The sequence below is a fragment of the Homarus americanus genome, unplaced genomic scaffold, assembly GCF_018991925.1.
Source record: "Homarus americanus isolate GMGI-L3 unplaced genomic scaffold, GMGI_Hamer_2.0 scaffold46583, whole genome shotgun sequence".
NCBI lineage: Eukaryota > Metazoa > Arthropoda > Malacostraca > Decapoda > Nephropidae > Homarus > Homarus americanus.
The window spans coordinates 104,091-128,466 of NW_024731675.1; the positions used below are offsets into that span (position 1 = coordinate 104,091).

At 43.1% G+C, this 24,376-nt stretch overlaps 2 protein-coding genes and 1 long non-coding RNA gene across 8 annotated transcripts; 1 reads left to right on the top strand and 2 right to left on the bottom strand.

The window, feature by feature from the left end:
- Window positions 1-1,790: 1,790 nt before the first annotated feature.
- On the bottom strand, window positions 1,791-3,491 carry LOC121867688. Of its 5 annotated transcripts, none has more exons than XR_006089216.1 (3): window positions 2,832-3,491; window positions 2,668-2,763; window positions 1,791-2,631 (listed from the first exon to the last, which is right to left on the bottom strand). It is a non-coding gene; the product is annotated as an uncharacterized LOC121867688 (long non-coding RNA). The 5 variants fall into 5 exon arrangements; XR_006089217.1 differs by having other exon boundaries at window positions 2,827-3,491; XR_006089214.1 differs by having other exon boundaries at window positions 2,816-3,491.
- A 976-nt stretch (window positions 3,492-4,467) lies between these two features.
- Window positions 4,468-17,982, bottom strand: LOC121867687 (dolichyl-diphosphooligosaccharide--protein glycosyltransferase subunit DAD1-like). Its single transcript, XM_042367709.1, has 3 exons — window positions 17,854-17,982; window positions 7,607-7,829; window positions 4,468-4,779 (listed from the first exon to the last, which is right to left on the bottom strand). The coding sequence occupies exons 2-3, from the start codon at window positions 7,818-7,820 to the stop codon at window positions 4,649-4,651; spliced, it is 345 nt and encodes a 114-aa protein (XP_042223643.1). The 5' UTR covers window positions 7,821-7,829; window positions 17,854-17,982; the 3' UTR covers window positions 4,468-4,648.
- A 373-nt stretch (window positions 17,983-18,355) lies between these two features.
- LOC121867684 (uridine diphosphate glucose pyrophosphatase NUDT14-like) lies at window positions 18,356-24,009 on the top strand. Of its 2 annotated transcripts, XM_042367706.1 has the most exons (6): window positions 18,356-18,373; window positions 20,365-20,722; window positions 21,575-21,683; window positions 22,219-22,429; window positions 22,609-22,685; window positions 23,347-24,008. In XM_042367706.1, the coding sequence occupies exons 2-6, from the start codon at window positions 20,642-20,644 to the stop codon at window positions 23,499-23,501; spliced, it is 633 nt and encodes a 210-aa protein (XP_042223640.1). In that variant the 5' UTR covers window positions 18,356-18,373; window positions 20,365-20,641; the 3' UTR covers window positions 23,502-24,008. The 2 variants fall into 2 exon arrangements, with proteins under 2 accessions (XP_042223640.1, XP_042223639.1); XM_042367705.1 differs by lacking the exon at window positions 18,356-18,373 and having other exon boundaries at window positions 19,588-20,722; window positions 23,347-24,009.
- The last annotated feature ends 367 nt before the right edge of the window (window positions 24,010-24,376 follow it).

A 24,376-nucleotide genomic window follows, 5' to 3' on the forward strand; every position in this document is an offset into this window, starting at 1 on the left:
GCACATCAACACAAGATGCACGAATATTTCATTTCCACTAAAACATTTTATGGGCCAATCACTCGTGGAGCAGCCCCCCTCCGCTCATCTGACGGTAACCTCATAATTAAAGACTGTGAAGGCCTCTTTCAGTGCTGGAAGAAGCACTACCATTCATTGCTCAACCGAAACACTGCTGTGGATGTCCTGACTACCCAGCAGGTCCCTCAGCATCCAGAGCTGACCCACCTCAGCTATCCTCCATCCCTGGATGAGGTAGCTACTGCCATCAAACAGATGAAAAATAACAAAGCCTCAGGTCCTGATGGAATCCCAGCCGAGGTGTATAAAGCAGGAGGACCTCTGCTTACCAGCCGTCTCCACTCTCTCCTGGAGAATATATGGGAAAAGGAGCAAATCCCCCAAGCTCTTAAAGACGCCTCCATTGTCAATATTTATAAGAACAAAGGAGACCAGTCAGACTGTGGCAACTACCATGGGATCTCGCTGCTGTCTGTAGCTGGCAAGATTATCACCCGAGTCCTCCTAAACAAACTTCTTCCTGAGGCCACTGGATTAAAACTTAAGTTAAATATTCAAGGCGAGTATAAACATCTAAGAATTTAAATCTTAATTTTAATGCTAGAATTTAGTCAGGTGTCGTTCATCAGTGTTGAGTCAGGACAGTAAATTTCAGGTCAGGGATTACGGAGGAAAGTTGGAGGGAGGGGCAGGGAAGGGGGCCCAGCCTGACACATTAACAAGACGAGGAACCGTCCAGATCTAACTGGTACGCTCCGGACACAAGTTGCGTTTACAGTTCATAAAAATAAGTTGTTTTGAAATATTTGTTATGACGCAAAAGTATGAGCATGAAAACAGAAATTTTAAGCCAAAGTGGGATGATGATTTTACATTTACTGTTAAAGGGGGTAAACCTTTGTGCCTCAGCTGCAATGTGTCACTCACTCACTACAAAGCCAGTAACTATATACGCAACTGGGACACTTTACAGCGGATTATTCACCTCAATCAAAATTACGGAAAAACAAGCTTTGTGAAGTGGCATCTGAATAACATATCTCGAATTTTATTGGCTTGTTTATTTTTCTTTTATATTTTCCTCCAAGTTTTGACCAAATGTTTACTAAGACAAATATATACAATTCAAATTATTTTCACATTTTTCCTTCAACAATTCCATTTAATGTTAATGATAAACAGACTTTGCGTATTTTTTCTGATGTGCCGTAGTTCATTAAGTATTAAAGATGCTCAACACCGTTCAAACAAACATCACTCAAGGTGTTGATAACATTTGGTATATATTTCTACTCCTAATTATTGAAACATCCAGTTTACCAAATTAAAAACTACATACACTAGTAAATATACCTGCGTACATGTATTTCAAGGTAAGTTAGTGTTGGTAAGTTAGTGTTGGTAAGTTAGTGGTAAGTTAGTGTAGGTAAGTTAGTGTAGGTAAGTTAGTGTAGGTAAGTTAGTGGTAAGTTAAGAGAGATGTTATCACTCCACCTCTTAGTCTAGTCGAGCCTTCCATCGTCAACTTGTATTTAAGGACCATATTAGCGACTCTCTTGGCTCCTTCACCGACACTATCACTTGATGGACATTTTCCCCGCATAATGGCGATACAATGTTCACTATAACACTAACAGGATAAAAAAAAATTACGAAAAACACAACTGAGAATATGACTCGATCTTTGTGGAGGAAGCCGTTAGCACCGACTGTTCCCGCCCAGTGAGCGTTGAAGGCGTTGATTGGCTGAGGTAATTCAAACACAAGACTTGTTCGTTGGTTCTATTTTGTATATGTAATATTTTTTATTTCTAATGGTACAGCATATATAGTAACAAAGCTCTATTATAATATATATTATCGTGAATTATCTAATAGGTCAGCCATAAGCGTCACCATAATCTGTAACGTTGACTGTAATGGAGGTGTCAACTATACACCCAAACCAAGGAATATATAATAAGACAATATAACTCTCCCTGATAACCTTTGTTTCTACAGAGTTGTCAAGGTGAGACCGTGGCGCTACCTGATGGTAGAATGACGAACTTACCAAAGAAAACGTCTAAAGAGGAGGGTAGACTATACTGTTTTAGCATCAATGAAAATGCTCTCCTCCTCTAAGGTCCAGTGTTAACACAGGAGGAAACTGCAGTACCTGGAGATAACCTGCCATGTTTAGTAATGAAGGTCACACTAACATCCTTCTCACTTGTCCCAAACTGAGGAATGAACCCAGGACATAACGGTGTAATTCCTTTAACCACTTTCCTTACACTCCCCGATAATTACCTACACCAACTCACCTTAACACTACCTGGTGGGTCAGATTAGGTCGGTGTTACGTTACGTTAGGTTAACATTAATATGCTGGGGTGTCTAATCTTCAGGTGATACATTCTTGTACTACTCTGCAACAAATTTAACACCGTTTAATTATTTAACCCATTACCACACTACACAGCTCATTAACCTACACACACCTCAATATTAACTACACCTAACTTAACCACCAATCACAAGAACATTAACCTCACATTACCTTAACCACCACTCACAAGAACATTAACCTCACATTACCTTAACCACCAGACTCACAAGAACATTAACCTAACCACATTACCTTAACCACACAAGAACATTAACCTAACCACCAGACTCACAAGAACATTAACCTCACATTAACTTAACCATCACTCATAAGAACATTAACCTAACCACCAGACTCACAAGAACATTAACCTCACATTACCTTAACCACTCAGACTCACAAGAACATTACAAGAACATTAACCTAACATCAACTTAACCACCAGACTCACAAGAACATTAACCACCAGACTCACAAGAACATTAACCTAACCACCAGACTCACAAGAACATTAACCTCACATTAACTTAACCACCAGACTCACAAGAACATTAACTTAACCACCACTCACAAGAACATTAACCTCACATTAACTTAACCACCAGACTCACAAGAACATTAACCTCACATTAACTTAACCACCAGCATCACCCATAACCACTGCACCTATCACAATTCTCCGGCTGAACGAATAAAGGTCCAATGTATTAAAAAGAGCCATTTTTAAATTCCCTTCATCTACCTTAAAGTAGAGTATTTTTTTAGACCAATAAAAACAAGTCAGTTTCTCCATTGGTTATAAGAGTGGTGAAGACGCCCTGGGTGATGCCATACCAAAGTTAAAGTACCAATCTTAACAACACAGGAAGGGCAAGGTTCACAGGGCACAATCTGAACCAAATATACAAGGTAAAAATGGAAGGTCTTGTACTACACCTTGAGGGATGACTCATTGATGGTGATGACCCCTTGCAGGGCCAAGCCACTCTCTGTGATGTAAATTGAAGTCCCCCAGGTAGAGGATCTCGGTGTTGGGGCGTGTGGATAGCAACGACTCGTGGCAAGAAGTGAGATGGTCAAAGAGTTCCAAATAGTTGGTAGAGTTGGGAGAACAGTTTAGGAAACAAAGAAAAATAGTCACAGTTGGTAGAGATATTTTGAACCAGATGACATCATAAAGGGATGATTCAAGATCCGTGAGTCGAGCTATAGGTGTACGTGTGTTGTAGTAGGCACATACACCTCCCTTAGAACGGAAGGAGGTATAAAGGTTGTAGTTGGAGACTTGAAAAGGTTTGGGTGAAGCTGTCTGAGAATGTTATGTTCTAACTGATTTGGGTTGAGAAAATATCAAATTTGTGTTCATTTCTTACATTATGAACATTTCCAACACTCAAGAACACAATCGTTGTTACATAGTACTGTAGTTGTAAAAATGGCCAATATGTACTGTTATACTTGGAACTGCATCGCACCTTATTGCTACCGAGCCAGAGTCACTAGAATGATGTACTTATACAGCACTTCCTACCTGCATTAGGGACCTCCTATTAACACACACATTTCTCCCGTAGTGGGGCTTCCCTCTGGATTTATTTTGTAAACTGTATCTGAAGGATGATTTTATATAATAGAAATTGAATTCTTCCTTTGTCTCTGCTGAATACAGGAGTAATTAGATTTTTTAACTCTGATCCTTTTTGCCAGAGAATTATATGACCATTAACCACACCTCCCCTTAACCATCAATAACCATATACAGGATCCAAATTAAACAGCAAACACTTGGCTCAGGGTGAAGTGAACTGAAATTTACCAAGATAATAACTTTTGTATATTTTCAGTCATGTGTTTTCTTAAGAGCAACAATACTGCCTCAATATAACTCAGCCACGCAGTTTATTATTATTATAGTGGATCACCTGTTAGGGATCCCAGCTTATTTTACCTGATGATTAAACACACTAATACTAACATAACCTAACTGCGAGGCCTAATAGCAAGGTGATCCTACATTGTTATCACTATTATTACACTGAGACAACATATACACTGGTAAGGACAATACATCAAAAGGAATGTAACGGCTTTATTTCACGTTCCCATTATGTCGGCACCAACTACACCGACGACAAAACAAAAGTCATCAAACTCTCGGCTCACTGAAAGACAAGTTGTTGTTGTTGTTTCTCTCTATAAAAATAATTTTCCGCAAAAAGAGAAATATCGTAGATGATGGACGGTACGGTATGTAATTTATCCTATGAAGTTCATGGTGACCAAGTGCAGGATGATGTGGGCGAAGATGAAGTCAGCGAAGCCGCGTTCTGGGGAGATCCCTCGGAAGTGTATCTTGTTCTGGGGGTTAGCTTGTAGCCTCAGACTCACTGTGGGGGGTCAAAGATATATTGGTTTTAATAATGAAGAGGTTTATAATATGTCCACATGTAGCCTCATCTTCAAACCTTATCCACCGTGGGAGCGTAATCTTAAAACAATAGGTCTTCAACTCTCAACGATATATTGGTACTGTAGTTGTGTAGCTTGTAAGCCGTAATGTACCTTTAAGCGCCGATCATCAATAAACTAGCTAGTACAAAATAACACGTGAAAAAAAAATGTGTGACTACCAACTGTTACCAACTTGTAAAAAAGAGCGATGTTTTTATACCACTACTGTACTCTAACACCTGTAGCTACCTCTTGATTAAAACTACTATAATAAAATACTACCTGAGTTACCTTTTGTTCATATTAACTGATGTAAAACTGTAGCTACCACCACCACTATTACCGAAGAAATAATTATCTTTTACGGCAAAATAACCAATGTGTTGTTTTGATGTTATTCCTGGACATCTAAAGTTGGACGTCATTAACCTACTGACTATATGAGGCACACCTATTGATACTCAAGAACCAACCAATGGGACCCAAATTAGATTCTTATTTCTACCCAATACAAGAAACTGATTTGCACGCCATTGGTTGATTCTTCACTCTGAATGGGAGTTTCCGCCTCAAATATATATTGTTCTTACTCAATAATCTGGTAGCATCGCACAATACCACACACAGCAGATAATCATTGACCAGATCCTTTATGACATGGAGTGTGGCAGAGGAACAACAACCAGGTATTAGGAGTTATATTTCTGGTGAATCATTTGCCTGAGGAAGACTGTAAGGTCAAAACAGGGGTCAAGATGGGTCAAGGGTCAAAGTTCTAATACCTAATTCAGCACCTCCTCCTTTCCCCCCCCCCCCACACAAACTCCTACCCTTCTCAACTTTCACTTATAAAAAATAATGTGTGGAGATCACGTGAAGGTAAGGTAAGGTTAGCATTAGGGTGGTTCATTATCAAGTGAAATAAACTGGGGAGCCTAATCTCTTGTAATGGACGAGTTATTGTTTTGATAATGCCTGATGCTAGTTAACATGACAACATAGTGCTGTTATTGTTTTGATGATTCACTAATGAACCACTGGGATATATCATCATTTATACTAATTAATGGGTATAATTTACTTTAACTACCATAAGTATTTGTTTGTTTAGATTCTAGATAGGCTATAGTGGGTAAAGTTGGTCACCCTTGTGCTTAGATGTTTTTTCCTGGTTGTTTGCGATGTGTTATGAACGATTTGGACATTAATTTTTATCGTAAATCACTAGTCTTGAGTTACCGATGTATGATAAGTTATCCTTGTAACTCACCCTAACCTAACCTAACCTATGATGTGTATTGTCTAATGCGATCGAAAAATTTTTTGTGACTGAAATCCTGTAGAGGTAATGTGTCTTACTGTTTAAAGTACTTAATACCATATAAAGAATCTTAAGGTTCCCCAGATGACCTAAACCAAAATAATATCAATATTGTTTGGAATGTTTATACTATGAAATTTGTTGTATGGGCAGCAAGTATCCATTGAATTAGTTAATGTGCTTAGTAATATTAATACTGTATATTCAAAATAGTATTACTGTGTTGCACAATAAAGCACAATTAATTATCTAATAATCAGTGTTGTACGCGTCAACAAAAAAAGTGCCGAGCCAGCGTCAGCGTAAACAGCCGAAAAATTTGATGCCGTCAGCGTCAGCATCAACACCTAGCGTCAACGAGTTTTCAGTGAAGTACAAATGCAGCCCCGAAACGTGGTATTCTCCTGTGTATGGGAGTAACAAACTGTATGCAAAATAAAAAAATATTCATTCATTTTTAATCATTTATTATGATTTATATTATATCATTTTAATTATTCATTTGTTCCCCCTCAAGAATACTAGCATCTCAAAATGCTTGTCGCTCATTCTGTTGCGCTTGGGCCTCAAGACGTCCTTGACCATGGAGAACATGCGCTCCTCTAGAGGGGATGGAGGTGTTGTATTTGATGAACAACTCCCTCATGGCCTTGTTGGTCGTCTTTATAACAAGATAATTGAAAATCAAACTTGAAAAAATTGAAAATTTTAAAAGTCGACGAACAAATTGACACTTGACGCTCCGCTCGGGTGAAAAGTTGACTGCGTCACCTGTAGCGTCACCTGCCCAAAAAATTGATGGCGTCAGCGTTAACAAAAAGTTGCCGCCATCCATTGAAGCCGTCAACGTACAACACTGCTAATAATGTTTATTTACAGAGCCAATCAGCCGAGAAGGTTGGACAACAACAGCTGGCTGCCTCCCGTTGGGAAGCTTACCGCAGTCAGTAACGTCACAACCAATCACAGAGCTTTTCACAGTCACGGGACTTTTTACCAACTGTAACCCTTATTTCTGACACTTTTTGGCCCAATTTATTTATAAATATCATCACCATCGTGAATTTAAGCGTCATCTTTACCCATTGACCTGCCATCTTAGGAAAAAACTCTGACCGTCAACTAGTCCATTGAGACTTTAGTGGAGAGGAAGAGAAGGATGGGTAGGAGGGAGTGGGGTGGAGGAGGGAAAGAGGGGGAGGGAAAGGGGGAAAATAAGGGAGGGGAAGGAGGAGGGAGGAGGAGGTGGAGGGAAAGGGGGGAGGAAAGGGGAAAATAAGGAGGGAAGGAGGAGGAGGGAGTGGGTGGAGGAGGGAAAGAGGGGAGGAAAGGGGAAAATAAGGGAGGGGAAGGAGGAAGGAGGAGGAGGGGTGGAGGGAGGAGGAGTGGGGTATCAGCTCAAAAATAAACAAACAATAGAACAGTACTCGAGGGCGACTCACCCCCCAGCACAAAGCAGCCAATTGTACATATGAATCCCGAGAGGAAGGAGTTGAAGGGGAAGGTGCCGACCAGACAACAATACACAAACTGCAGCACGCCCGTCACCAGGATGTAGGTCAGGTACGCGTCCACGATCTTCAGCTTCTTGGGGGTATTCTTCATATACTCGTCGTAGAAGTTCTTGAGCACGACGGTCAGCGTGGTAGACGACATGACCGATCTCTGTAAACAAACACCCGTGAGATAATTAATACACAAAGGATGAATTTCCCCGACGGTGTTCGGGTCTTGTGTGAAGGTCTAGGAATTATTATATCGAGATCACCTGAAGAGTAACCCCCCCCCCCACCCACCAGTTTACTTCACCTGATTTAATGCTCTCTAGGGTTAGGGTAGGTAGTCAGATCACTCCAGGTTATGTGAGGTTAATTAAATACAACTGATCTTGAGGTAAAAATATATGACTCATTATATTTTCACTAATTGTTTTTCTCGAGGTGGAAAACAATTTTGTGAAATAATAACAAATTAATTAATAAAAGCTAAAACAGTTTTTCATAATAATATCGTAAGAATAATTCCTGTAGTCAAAACGTCAGTACGTAAACTGCATCATGAAATTAAACAATGACACAGCGTAAAGTACTAGAGTATTACCCGGGTCATTCAGAAACAATTTGTTGTGTTGTAATTGGACGCCAAAATGGAAAGGTATACAGTACATTAATTGTGTTAAGGTAAAATACATATAAAATAAAAGATATAACCTGTAATAATATCCATAACCCATTCACTTATGCCCGGGTCTTTACACGTAACAGCCTAGTTGACTCGTGTACTAAATGTAATGAAATGGTGACACTAATTTCTCTGGCCCAATAGCAGACAAATATTCTACCATCACAGTAAACATAGTCTCACTTTACACACAGTCAGGTAAGGACCTCGGTGTGTTTCAGATATCTTTCAAGACACTGTAAATGATAAGTTGGACTCCACATTATCATTGTCACCATCGAGCAGAACAGTTCACTATATCCAACTTTAACCCAGACTTTAAAATAAAATCAACACAGACAGACAACGTGAGGTTATTATTGCAGCTAACGGAATACTGTCATAAATCGTGTGGAATTTATTTTAAAGCTTCATCTACGGACGTCAGTTGTGCAGGAACTCGAAGAAGAACAAAGTCGTCGGGTGGACTTACTCGGTACACCTCCGCTATTATCACTGGTAATGTCTCGATATTAATGCACCATGAGTTTAGCGACGCAGAAACACACAATAATATTAAATACAGTACCTGATTAGTCAATGAGTTAAGTGTGAAACAAACCTTCGAATTAGTGGAAGAATTGCTGCGGCCTTTACATCTACCCAAGGTATTTACTCCATGCCTTTCCCAATGGAGTGATAATGACACAAATTGTCCTGACTATTCCTGTTGGTGGTGATGGAGAGCTTAGTCGGATGACACTAGTCAAATATCTCGCCTAACAATATCCACGCCAGAAGAACGTCTTTCAAACAGTAACGGGACTATGCACGGTGGATTAGTCACTGATGTGTTGACCACCGGTGTGCTGTGACCTTTATACTCTTGGCTACTGATCAACTCTTTTGTGTGACAAACTTACACAGTACAGTATGTACAGTACAGTACAGTGTGTACAGTACAATAGAGTGCAGTACAGTGTGTACAGTACAATAGAGTGCAGTACAGTGTGTACAGTACAGTGTAGTATGTACAGTACAGTGTGTACAGTACAGTACAATAGAGTGCAGGACAGTACAGTGTGTACAGTACAATAGAGTGCAGTACAGTGTGTACAGTAGTGTAGTATGTACAGTACAGTATGTACAGTACAGTACAGTGTGTACAGTACAGTACAGTGTGTACAGTACAATAGAGTGCAGTACAGTGTGTACAGTACAGTGTAGTATGTACAGTACAGTGTGTACAGTACAGTACAGTGTGTACAGTACAGTACAGTGTACAGTACAATAGAGTGCAGTACAGTAGAGCACAGTACAGTACAGCACAGTACAGTATGTCATATATACAATTATCTGAATACTGTAATAATTCCACAAATAAATACGTTCATAACATAAACATAGCAACATTTTCCAGTAACACACTACAGCTCCAGTAATATCTCCATTAGCCGGAATCCCTCAATCGCCTCAACTCTCCCATGGCCGGAATTGAAAATTTCTCAACAAATTGTTCCCAAAGCAGGAATTTTCCGGAAAATTCCGGGGATGGGTGATTTTTTCCAGCTTTGAGAGTCATTGCGCTACCCGGAAATCTGTCATTCCCGGAAGTGTTCTGCACCAATTGTTGCGGTTAACGGGGATATTACCGTACACTACTTTTAGCATGAGAGGTCGAGGGACGACTCTCCATGGCGTACTAACCACACTCAGCCCACCCACACTACCCTGCGTGACCACCAGAGTCACGCTGGAGCCTTATAACCTGCGCTGGGTACTAACCACACTCAGCCCACCCACACTACCCTGCGTGACCACCAGAGTCACGCTGGAGCCTTATAACCCGCTGCTGGGTACTAACCACACTCAGCCCACCCACACTACCCTGCGTGACCACCAGAGTCACGCTGAGCCTTATAACCTGCGCTGGGTACTAACCACACCAGCCCACCCCACTACCTCCTGCGTGACCACCAGTCACGCTGGAGCCTTATAACCTGCGCTGGGTACCAACCACACTCAGCCCACCCACACTACCTCCGCGTGACCACCAGAGTCACGCTGGAGCCTTATAACCTGCCTGGGTACTAACCACACTCAGCCCACCCACACTACCCCTGTGTGACCACCAGAGTCACGCTGGAGCCTTATAACCTGCGCTGGGTACCAACCACACTCAGCCCACCCACACACCCCTGCGTGACCACCAGAGTCACGCTGGAGCCTTATAACCTGCGCTGGTACTAACCACACTCAGCCCACTCCACTACTCCCGCGTGACCACCAGAGTCACGCTGGAGCCTTATAACCCGCGCCTGGGTACTCAACCACACTCAGCCCACCCACACTACCCCTGCGTGACCACCAGAGTCACGCTGGAGCCTTATAACCTGCGCTGGGTACTAACCACACTCAGCCCACCACACTACCCTGCGTGACCACCAGAGTCACGCTGGAGCCTTATAACCTGCGCTGGGTACCAACCACACTCAGCCCACCCACACTACTCCCTGCGTGACCACCAGTCACGCTGGAGCCTTATAACCTGCGCTGGGTACTAACCACACTCAGCCCACCACACTACCCCTGCGTGACCACCAGAGTCACGCTGGGAGCAACCTGGCTGGGTACTAACCACACTCAGCCCACCCACACTCCTGCGTGACCACCAGAGTCACGCTGGAGCCTTATAACCTGCGCTGGGTACTAACCACACTCAGCCCACCACACTACCTCCTGCGTGACCACCAGAGTCACGCTGGAGCCTTATAACCTGCGCTGGGTACTAACCACACTCAGCCCACCCACACTGCCCCCTGACCACCAGAGTCACGCTGGAGCCTTATAACCTGCGCTGGGTACCAACCACACTCAGCCCACCACACTACCTCAAGTGACCAGAGTCACGCTGAGCCTTATAACCTGCGCTGGGTACCAACCACACCCAGCCCACATACTACTCCCTGCGTGACCACCAGGTCACGCTGGAGCCTTATAACCTGCGCTGGGTACTAACCACACTCAGCCCACCCACACTACCCCGCGACCACCAGAGTCACGCTGGAGCCTTATAACCCGCGCTGGGTACTAACCACACTCAGCCCACCACACCTACCCCGCGTGACCACAGAGTCACGCTGGAGCCTTATAACCCGCGGGTACCAACCACACCAGCCCACCACACTACTTCCTGCGTGACCACCAGAGTCACGCTGGAGCTTATAACCTGCGCTGGGTACTAACCACTCAGCCCACCAAACTACCCCGCGTGACCACCAGAGTCACGCTGGAGCCTTATAACCTGCGCTGGGTACCAACCACCAGCCCACCATACTACCCCGCGTGACCACCAGAGTCACGCTGGAGCCTTATAACCCGCGCTAGTACTAACCACACCAGCCCACCACACTACCCGCGTGACCACCAGAGTCACGCTGGAGCTCTTATAACCTGCGCTGGGTACTAACCACACTCAGCCCACCCACTACCCTCGCGTGACCACCAGAGTCACGCTGGAGCCTTATAACCCGCGCTGGGTACCAACCACACTCAGCCCAATTCATTGACTACTCCCGCGTGACCACCAGAGTCACGCTTGGAGCCTTATAACCTGCGCTGGGTACCAACCACACTCAGCCCACCCACACTACTCCCTGCGGACCACCAGAGTCACGCTGGAGCCTTATAACCTGCGCTGGGTACTAACCACACTCAGCCCACCCACACTACCTCATGTGACCACCAGAGTCACGCTGAGCCTTATAACCTGGCGCTGGGTACCAACCACACCCAGCCCACCATACTACCCCGCGTGACCACCAGAGTCACGCTGGAGCCTTATAACCCTGGGTACTAACCACACCAGCCCACCTACACTACCTCGGCGTGACCACCAGAGTCACGCTGGAGCCTATAACCTGCTGGGTACCAACCACACTCAGCCCACTCCACTACCCTGCGTGACCACCAGAGTCACGCTGGAGCCTTATAACCTGCGCTGGGTACTAACCACACTCAGCCCACCCACACTACCCTGCGTGACCACCAGAGTCACGCTGGAGCCTTATAACCTGCGCTGGGTACTAACCACACTCAGCCCACCCACACTACCCTGCGTGACCACCAGAGTCACGCTGGAGCCTTATAACCCGCGCTTGGGTACTAAATCCACACTCAGCCCACCTGACACCTTCCTGCGGGGACCACCAGTCACGCTGAGCCGAGTAACTCCGCGCTGGGTACTAACCACACCAGCCCACCCACACTACCCTGCGTGACCACCAGAGTCACGCTGGAGCCTTATAACCTGCGCTGGGTACTAACCACACTCAGCCCACCCACACTACCCTGCGTGACCACCAGAGTCACGTTGGAGCCTTATAACCTGTGCTGGGTACTAACCACACTCAGCCCACCCACACTACCCTGCGTGACCACCAGAGTCACGCTGGAGCCTTATAACCTGCGCTGGGTACTAACCACACTCAGCCCACCCACACTACCCTGCGTGACCACCAGAGTCACGCTAGAGCCTTATAACCTGCGCTGGGTACTAACCACACTCAGCCCACCCACACTACCCTGCGTGACCACCAGAGTCACGCTAGAGCCTTATAACCCGCGCTGGGCTTTCACACAATGGCATTAAAAAACGCTTGTTACGGAACTCCCACCGGGGCGTAGGGGTTAACTATTGTGTTGAGAATATTCTAAGCTGATTTTCCTTATGTTCTTCGGGGTATTAATATAATAAATTCACCTTTCAATAAAAAGTAATAAAAAAATTAGGTAGATATATACTGTAGTGAAACCTGTATTTAACAAACTATATAGAGGTGAAAGACCACTATATCAAGGGTCCATTACATGTGAAACCTCCATCTAAAGGAGTATATAGTGAGAGAAGTCTATTATATAGTGGTCTCACAGTAGATGGATAGATGGATGGATAGATAGATAGATAGATAGATAGACAGATATACAGATGGATTAGATAGTCATATAGAGAGGTAGTAGGCAGCTATCAAACAGGGAGGAAGATATAGGAAGCATAATGTGTTGTGTAATGGTAGACCCTGCTGCCATATGTGACCAAGTTGATGATCTGACTTTCTGCCTCATTTACACACAGGGTCTCAAATGTTTCCCTGACAACACAACAAATATAACCGTACTCACTCTTGATCTGTTCAATTCTTTCTCCTAATTTATTCACCCATGTTATCAGTTGACAATAATATTAAACCGGGATCTTCTCTGATGGACCCCACTGGTCGGGAAGGCTGATCATCAAACTACTGGGGCCTCAACTCACCGCGGTTGCCGGACGATCGGCTTTTTTCACACTTCATTTTTCCAACATTCGCGGCCTGAGATCCAACTTTCCTCTTCCCCCGATCTCTTACTTGTATCTGAACTTCAACTGACCAAAGCAGCTTCACCCAAACCTTTTCAAGTCTCTAACTACCACCTTTATACCTCCTTCCGTTCTAAGGGAGGTGTATGCGCCTACTACAACACACGTACACCTATAGCTCGACTCACGGATCTTGAATCATCCCTTTATGATGTCATCTGGTTCAAAATATCTCTACCTACTGTGACTATTTTTCTTTGTTTCCTAAACTGTTCTCCCAACTCTACCAACTATTTGGAACTCTTTGACCATCTCACTTCTTGCCACGAGTCGTTGCTATCCACACGCCCCAACACCGAGATCCTCTACCTAGGGGATTTCAATGTACATCACAGAGAGTGGCTTGGCCCTGCAAGGGATGACCCAGGTGGAGCTGAGGCACTCTCTTTTTCCTTACTTAATGATCTGGAACAAATAATCAAACACCCTACACGTGTTCCTGATCAACACGATCAACTTGCTAACATTCATGATCTTTGTTTTACCTCTAACCCCTCACACTATTCATGCTCAATTTCTGCCCCCTTAGGGTCTTCTGATCACAATCTTATATCTATTAAATTAAACTGGGCACAACCACCTCCCCCATCCCCCTCTAAACGTCAACTATGGCACTATCGGAGGACAAACTGGCAATCCTTGCGAGAATTCTACACCGACTTTCCTTGGGATGAATGTTGCCTTTCCACTGGGGACGCCTCGGTATGTGCTGACAGCATTGGTGGGGTTATACAAGGTGGTATGAGGTCATTTATCCCATCCTTTCACTTTACATGATGGTTGATCGCTCCTGCAGGGAGAGAGGTAGGCCATATCAAGCTATGAAACTATCTCCTTCTATTACCCACAACTCTTTCATTACATCTGTGCAGCATCTCCTAATGGGGAGGTAGAAACTTGGTTAAATTCAAGAGTAATGAAACTCAGTATTTACCAATTCTAAAACAGATATGCTAGGCCTCACCATTTCCTCTAATATGTCATGGAAGCCACACATCCTCAACATTGCTAAAGCTGCCTACCGATAGCTGGGAATGCTGTACAGGTGCCGTAGCTACTTCACTCCTGAGCAGTTGCTTCAAGTATATAAGAGATTCATTCGTCCTAACTTGGAGTACTGCTCTCATATCTGGGGTGGCTCTTCAACTGTTAGATAGGGTGGAATCAAAGGCATTTCGTCTTATTAACTCTCCTCCTTTAGTCGACAATCTTTCTTCCCTTTCTCTTCACCACAATGTTGCTTCACTCTCTCTCTTTTACAGGTACTTTATCGGGCAATGATCGCTGGATTTGGCATCCTGTGTACCGCCAGCAAGGCCGTGGGCTCGTAACACACGTCTTGCCCGCGGTGCACACCATTTCTCTGTGGATGTCAGTCACACAAGAATAACCCGTTACAGTACATCCTTCTTTCCTCACACAGCCAAAGTGTGGAATGCTCTGCCTTCTTCTGTGTTTCCACACTCATAAAATCTGTCTCACTTTAAAAAGCTGGTTTTCCGGCATCTTCGTGGTGTAAATAAATATAACCTTATTCTTGTCTATTTTTAATTTCCTTCTAATTTTATTTTTTCGCCCCCTAGGCCCCATTGTGGGTCGATAACCTGTGTCCGGGTGGGCTGTTACCCTTAAAAAAGCAAAACAAAAAAATTAAATAAATTATTTGGGTGGATTCTCACTTTGAAAAAAATTACCAACACTGTAAAAATAACACAATTTTCATAACACCACTTTTACAGTTACAATATTTTCTCATTTAGCGAACTAATTCAAGCCGTCCCTTCCCATTAAACAAAATTTCCACTAAATCGAATTTCCATTATTTTTGCTCAATTTAGCGAATTCACAAAACCAAGTGCGTGATTCCGTTAAATTTTGCCATTCGTGAGTGGGGTTTGTTTACATCCGCTCTGCCTGTGTTGGGGAGAAAAAAGTTTGGAAATAAGACAAATTGTAAACAAACATCTAACCCCTAGTTTAAGGTCAGCCGTGAATATTGTTTCTATGTTCATACCAAGCGTCTGAGGCGTGTCCGTAGGTGTGAGCGTATTAACGGAATTAATCTCGATTGAGCGAACTGGTTCACTAAATCGAGTGGAAAATAATGATAAAAATTCATTGAGCTAAATCCAGTTCGTTATATCAGATTGCATTAAATCACCGTACCTGTAAACAATACTGTATTTACGTTGGGTAAATAACAACAGGTTCCTCGTGTCCACCATGTTTGTTATTGATCAAAGTTAATTTCATAAATACATTTTTAAAAGAATCCAATTAAGTTAACCTAATCCAACATACAAGATTATAAATCCACGAGTTTAACTTTGACGGATTAGATGACTCACGAGAACAAACATTACATACTTGCTCACCGTTCCTGGGCATGAGGTTCGACGAGTCATGGTTTGTGGTCGTGTTTTCCCGTAGTTGCCCAGGAGCTTGTGTTTACTGTACACCATACGCTCTCCAGGGCCAGAGCCAGGAGTATCAAAAGGGGGGGGGGGGACATGGTTAACACGGGTCCAACTAATTACCCAAACGTAGCCAAATATAGCCGGAATGAAGTCAAATAATGGTCCTAGATGAATAAATCGGACTGCCAATCACTTCTCGACTAGTGTTTGGTGTCACAAAGTCACAAAAAAATTGGTAAACTTAATTTAATCTGAGTTAATAGATCAAGTGCATGTACCTAACCTAACTTAATTTAACCTAACCTAATCTAACCTAACCTAACCTAACCTAACCTAACACAACTCAACTCAACTCAGATTAAATTAAGTTTTCCAATTTCTTGTGACCAATATCATGGGTAGGAGTTGGTTGATCACCCCTGCAAGGTTTGGTTAGGTTGAGACATATCCCGTCAGCCCTCTACTGAAGACGTTCCTGACCTCAGAGCTGACACTACAACACCTAGGCAACAACCCTTGACCCCACAACACCTAGACGCCACACCCTTGACCCCACAACACCTAGACGCCACAACCCCTTGACCCCACAACACCTAGACCCCAACCCCTAGACCCCCACAACCCCTAGACGCTCACAACCCTAGACGTACAACACCTAGACCCCACAACCCTTAGGCCACAACACCTAGACCCCACAACACCTAGACCCCACACAACCCCTAGGCGCCACAACACCTAAACGCCACAACTCACCTGTTACAACACCTAGATGCCTACACTCACCTGTTACAACACCTAGACCCCACAACTCACCTGTTACAACACCCAGACCCCACAACTCACCTGCCACAAACCCTAGACCCCACAACTCACCTGTTACAACCCTAGACACAACTCACCTGTTACAACACCTAGACCCCACAACTCACCTGCCACAACCCCTAGACCCCACAACTCACCTGCCTGACCCCTAGACGCCACAACTCACCTGCCACAACCCTAGACCCCACAACTCACCTGCCACAACCCCTAGACACAACTCACCTGTTACAACACCTAGACCCCACAACTCACCTGCCACAACCCTAGACCCCCCAACTCACCTGCCACAACCCCTAGACCCCAGCTCACCTGCCACAACCCCTAGACCCTACAACTCACCTGCCACAAACCCTAGACGCCACAACTCACCTGTTACAACACCTAGACCCACAACTCACCTGTTACAACACCTAGACCCCAACTCACCTGTTACAACCCCTAGACGCCACAACTCACCTGCCACAACACCCTAGACGCCACAACTCACCTGTTACAACCCTAGACCCCACAACCCTTAGACCCCACAACCCCTAGACCCCCTCACCTAGACCCCACAACTCACCTGTTACAACCCCTAGACCCCACAACTCACCTGTTACAACCCTAGACGCCACAACTCACCTGTTACAACACCTAGACCCCAACTCACCTGTTACAACACCTAGACGCCACAACTCACCTGTTACAACACCTAGACCCCACAACCCCTAGACCCCACAACTCTCCTGCAACCCCTAGACGCCACAACTCACCTGTTACAGCCCTAGACCCCACAACTCCTGCCACAACACCTAGACCCCACAACTCACCTGCCACAACCCCTAGACCCCACAACACCTAGACCCCACAACCCCTAGACCCCACAACTCACCTGTAACAACACAATATAACACCTAAGACGTGGTCACCCAGAGGCGGCTCTTAACGCTGACAGTCACCGTGTTATCCTCGCCACTCGGGAACTAACGCCTCAGGGAACACTACACTACGTCAACCAATCAGAATTTAGTATTTTATATCATTGACCAATCAGAATTTAGTATTTTTTATCATTGACCAATCAGAGAAGGAATACTATAAGTTCCCGAAGAGACCCAGAATCCTCTACGTTGGTGGCCTGTGATTGGCTGATGATGTAAACAAGGAACAAATGACCATCGGGTGTAGTTAACATTATCATTCATTCCCAATTAAAATATAATTAATTAATCTTTATCTTTTAGACAAATATAAATGTATTAGAGTTAAATAATTAATAAAATGAATAAATAATTAATAAATATCATGAAATTGTTTAAAGTTATAAGAGAAATTAATGATAATAATAAATGGTGGTTGTTAGTGTAAGCGATCACCTTGTTAACCTCGCCATTTTCGTCCCCTAGTTCAGTGTACCTCATTAACCTGTCTTAACTGATGCATTAACCACCATGGAAGGAGTGGCTGTATAGTGTGGTGTACCTCATTAACCTGTCTTAACTGATGCATTAACCACCATGGAAGGAGTGGCTGTATAGTGTGGTGTACCTCATTAACCTGTCTTAACTGATGCATTAACCACCATGGAAGGCGTGGCTGTATAGTGTGGTGTATCTCATTAACCTGACTTAACTGATGCATTAACCACCATGGAAGGCGTGGCTGTATAGTGTGGTGTACCTCATTAACCTGACTTAACTGATGCATTAACCACCATGGAAGGCGTGGCTGTATAGTGTGGTGTACCTCATTAACCTGACTTAACTGATGCATTAACCACCATGGAAGGTGTGGCTGTATAGTGTGGTGTATATCATTAACCTGACTTAACTGATGCATTAACCACCATGGAAGGCGTGGCTGTATAGTGTGGTGTACCTCATTAACCTGTCTTAACTGATGCATTAACCACCATGGAAGGAGTGGCTGTATAGTGTGATTGCCTCATTAACCTGTCTGCTGATGCATTAACCTGCCATGGAAGGTGGCTGTACATGGTGTGGTGTGCCTCGATAACCTGTCTTGCTTCGGTGCATTAACCACCATGGGCGTGGCTGTAGGTGTGGTGTACCTCGATAACCCTGTCTTAACTGATGCATTGTAACCACCATGGAAGAGAGGCGTGGCTGTGGTGTGGTGCCTCATTAACCTGTATCTTAGCAGTAAAGTAACCACCATGGAAGGTGAAAACATATGGTGTGGTGTGTCTCGTAACCTGTCTTAACTGATGCGGTATTACCATGGAAGGGGTGGCTGTATAGTGTGGTGTAACTCATTAACCTGTCTTAACTGATGCATTAACCACCATGGAAGGCGTGGCTGTATAGTGTGGTGTAACTCATTAACCTGTCTTAACTGATGCATTAACCACCATGGAAGGAGTGGCTGTATAGTGTGGTGTATCTCATTAACCTGTCTTAACTGATGCATTAACCACCATGGAAGGCGTGGCTGTATAGTGTGGTGTATCTCATTAACCTGTCTTAACTGATGCATTAACCACCATGGAAGGCGTGGCTGTATAGTGTGGTGTATCTCATTAACCTGACTTAACTGATGCATTAACCACCATGGAAGGAGTGGCTGTATAGTGTGGTGTATCTCATTAACCTGTCTTAACTGATGCATTAACCACCATGGAAGACGTGGCTGTATAGTGTGGTGTATCTCATTAACCTGACTTAACTGATGCATTAACCACCATGGAAGGCGTGGCTGTATAGTGTGGTGTATCTCATTAACCTGTCTTAACTGATGCATTAACCACCATGGAAGGCGTGGCTGTATAGTGTGGTGTATCTCATTAACCTGACTTAACTGATGCATTAACCACCATGGAAGGAGTGGCTGTATAGTGTGGTGTACTCATTAACCTGTCTTAACTGATGCATTAACCACCATGGAAGGCGTGGCTGTATAGTTGGTGTATATTAACCTATCTTAACTGATGCATTAACCACCGTGGAAGGGTGGCTGTATAGTGTGGTGTATCTCATTAACCTGTCTTAACTGATGCATTAACCACCATGGAAGGCGTGGCTATATAGTGTAGTGTACCTCATTAACCTGTCTTAACTGATGCATTAACCACCATGGAAGACGTGGCTGTATAGTGTAGTGTATATTAACCTATTTTAACTGATGCATTAACCACCATGGAAGGAGTGGCTGTATAGTGTGGTGTATATTAACCTGTCTTAACTGATGCATTAACCACCATGGAAGGAGTGGCTGTACAGATTAAACAAGAGATAAATGAGGAAGAGATTAAACCACCATTAAAGAAGAAGTACAACAGACCACCAACCTCTAGGATAGTCCATGATGCTATAATTAACGTGGGATCAAAGGAAAAAGGAGCATCAGTCCAGAAGATTAAGAAATACATCTTCTCTACCTACAGACTAGATGACAGGAAGACAGAAATATTAATTAACAACTATATAAAGAAAGCTGTAAGGAGTGGCAAGCTTATAAGATGCTCAGGTAGTCGTAAAGGTGCTCAAGGATTTTTTAAACTTGCCACACAAAAAAGAACTTTACCCACTGTTGATAAGAAGACCTTACAACAGCAGGAGGGATATATTGAGAAGAGGAGTATTACTAACCCAAGTCTCCAGCTAGTGAAGGAGGAAGGTTGTGAGGAGGAGAGAAGAAGAGGTTGTAGGGTGACTGTGGTAATGGATGTGATAGATGAGGTCACTGTGGAGCCTCTCTTAACCTCACAGTTTGTTAAGCCTTACCGTCTACACTATAAACAGGTTGGTAATCTGTCTGTCTGTCTGGTATCTGTCAGTCTATACATATATTAATTTGTCTATATCTTTGTCTTTCTATGTATCTATCTGTGTCTCTATCCATCTATCTGTCTCTCTATCCCTCTATCTGTCTCTCTATCCCTCTATCTGTCTCTCTATCCCTCTGTCTATCTGGCCATCAATATATCTGTCTGTGTTTGGATTACTTTGAAGGGTTCAGGTGAAGGTTACTCCTCCTCCCTGGCCAACTTATTTCACCTAATTTAAACACCTTAATACTACCTTATGGAGTTAGGTTAGGTTAGGTTAGGTTAGGTTAGGTTAGGTTAGATTAGATTAGGTTAGAGTGTTTAATCTTCTGGGGTGGCTAAACTTCATACCAGCCTTTGTTATATTTGATTATTTGTATTGTTATTTACAGTATTAAATATATTGACTTTTATGTAGGAAGATCGACCAGAAAATAATAATATTACTTTATAGCGTTTATTTGGAATTTTTTTATTTATTGTTTTAAAATTTCAGGTTTAGGTTAGGTTAGGTTAGGCATGTGCAGTAGACTAATAGTTAAGTTGTTAGACCTGTATACATTAGGTTAGGTTAGATCTGTATACATTAGGTTTAATTAGTCTATTATTTATGAGTTTTTACCCCACATTTGCTCTCTACTTCAACGCCCCGCACCCACCTACTGCCATCAAAATTGCACATCTTTAAGTAAAATAAACTGGGGTGTCTAATCTTCAAGTGCCTCTATCTGTTCATTTATTATCTGTAGTTAAATGATTTCAAATTTGTGTACAGTATATAAATTGATTACTTTTTATTGATTTTTTATATTTATTTATTTTTCAGAATGATGTTAAAAAAATCTGGGATCTAGTTACTCTCCATGAAAGCGTCTCAGTCATTATATATAACACGGATAAGAAAAAATTAATACTGGTGCGGCAGTTTAGGCCAGGTATGTTATTATTATTGTTTGGGGGGAGGGGTTACCAGTCAGTACTATACTTTCTCTTTACAATTGATTGGTCGATGGTTCGATCCCCGGGCAGGATGTAAATATGAGTAAGTATCTTTATGCCATTTGCGTCTGTCTACCTTAAGATTAATCACCCTAGTTAATCTTCTCTGGTGGAGACTTGGTGTTTAATGATGTGGTAAAATGGACTAATGTTCGCATGATCCCAATACAGGCAGTCTCCGAGTTACGACCGGAGTATGTTCCTGGACCTTGTTCGTAAGTCAAAACAGTATTGATTCCGTGGGTTAGGTTAGGTTAAAATACATTCCTGTCCATATTAACGTAACAATAATACCTCGTACGTAATAATGTAAACACTGTAAATAAAGTGGTTATATAAAATTAAGTAATATAGATTTATAGGTTAGGGATATATTGGACCAGTTCGTGTGTGTAGGTGTTTGTAAGTCAGACTGCCAGTACTGTTTCTGATACACCCGGGTCTGTTGTCCCCTCCCCCTCCCCCCACCAGCCGTCTACTACAATGGCATACCACCAGAGGACCGGGTAGACGTCACCATCGACACGACCAAATACCCGGGTATCAGAGGTCTGACCCTGGAGCTGTGTGCCGGCATCGTGGACAAACGCAAAGACCTCGTGGAGATTGCCAAGGAGGAGGTGTTGGAGGAGTGTGGATATGACGCACCTCTGGAGAAGTTTGAGAAGGTGATAACGTACAGGTGAGTTTATTGTGGGCTGCTATGGAGGCTTGGGGTTAGGTTAGGGTCACTACCTGGGGTTATGTTAGGTTAAGTTAACATTCGAGTGTTTAATCATCAGGTAAAATAAGCTAGGGGCTAATCTTGAGGTGATGCGGTTAATGTTGCCGTACGTTATGTTAATAAATATTTCTCCGCAGATCTGGTGTGGGAGTGTCGGGTGACCGGCAGACTATGTTCTACGTGGAGGTGACTGACAGCATGAAGGTGTCCGACGGTGAGTCGCTGCTGCCTTGTTTTATTTTTATTATTTACGAGAAAACTTACGGGTGAGTGACTTCCCTTCTCGTGTGGTCTGTGTTTCATTGAGGTCTTGTGAAAATTTAAGTGAGCGTTCCTGAATCACAGAAATTTGTACATAATCTTTATAATAATTTGTTGATATATAACTTAAGGCTTTTAAAAATTAGTATGTAATTATGATGTTGTGGAGTGTCGGTGATGTAGTGGTGATGTGTATCTCCCACCACTGTGTCCCAGCCAGGAACAGATAGTGAAGGCTGTTACCAGTGTTACAGACCAACTACCTGAGTGGCTACTGTATTAAACTGGTGAAATAATCAATGAATGACGATAAATAATTCCCAAACCCACTAAAACTGTCTGTATGTCTGTCTATAAAACCTCCAACAGCAACATTAAATTCCCTTTTGCTATCTTTCGAGGTCATGACCATTTAAAAACTGTAATAACCCATCATTTTTCACCCCATTTTTTCTATATCAAGACACATCGCCTCGGAGCCAAGCAAGTGCTGTATCCATTTACCTCTTAAACCAGAGTGTTACAGCATCATACAGTAACTACATGACTGGATCTTACCTTTGTTGTAATATAGTTGTCATAATGCGTCTCATGATGTGTTTTGTGTGTTACAGGAGGTGGTGTGGCTGAGGAGGGTGAGATGATAGAGGTAGTGGAGTTGTCTATGGCTGAGCTGCAAGTTTTCATCAAACAGTCGGAAGTGAACTGCCCTGGAGGTCTTCTGTTTGGCCTCATGTGGTTTCTACAACACAAGGCGCCCAAAGACTAACATCATGTGGATGTATGAGGCTGTTATCTTGTGCAGTGATGGAACTACTGGACCTTAATGCTATCAAAATATATCCTGCTCCTGAAAACTGTTTTAATTGTAGACTCATAGAGTGAAACTAATTATTTCAAGTGTAGTAAATGGATCCAAAATGGTGATGGTTACAAGTGAACAATTTTGCCCAACACTTCATGATAAAGTGCCACTGGGCACCTACTTACACCTTCACTACAGGGACGCCACTTTAATATAATATTTGAATAACGTGATACAAGTTTATTCAGTACAATGGGGACTGTACACAAGTGGTTAAGGACAGTTTATTCTGGATCACAATAAACTACATATTGAGAATAATTAATGTAATCACAATTGAAATATTGTATTTATGAGAAACTTTGGTGGTTGTGGCCACACTGTATTGTACTGTACCGAGGAGTGTACAGTACTGTACTGTACCGAGGAGTGTACTGTACTGTACTGTACCGAGGAGTGTACAGTACAGGTAGTTCTGCTATAACGCGATAATTGTGTTCTTGTAAAATATCGTGTTATAGAAAATCGCGTAATAGAAATAACAGGGCTTATGGAGAAAATAGGGTTAGGTGCAGATTACTCGAAATCGAAAAAATTTAGTAGTTAGCCTAACACAAAGGATAGCACAGTCTAAATAAATGTTACATTCATATCTAATAATGAAATCATACAGTAAATGTAACACTTTACTTGATGGGGGAGAAGGGTGATTTTGAGGTTGATAAAATCGAGCTTCTCTTCAAGTGTTATATCCTTTCTTTTACGATCATCACCAGGAATTCTATCACCAGAACGCTTCTTGTTGATATTCTTCTTTAATATATTCACATTATTTAAAA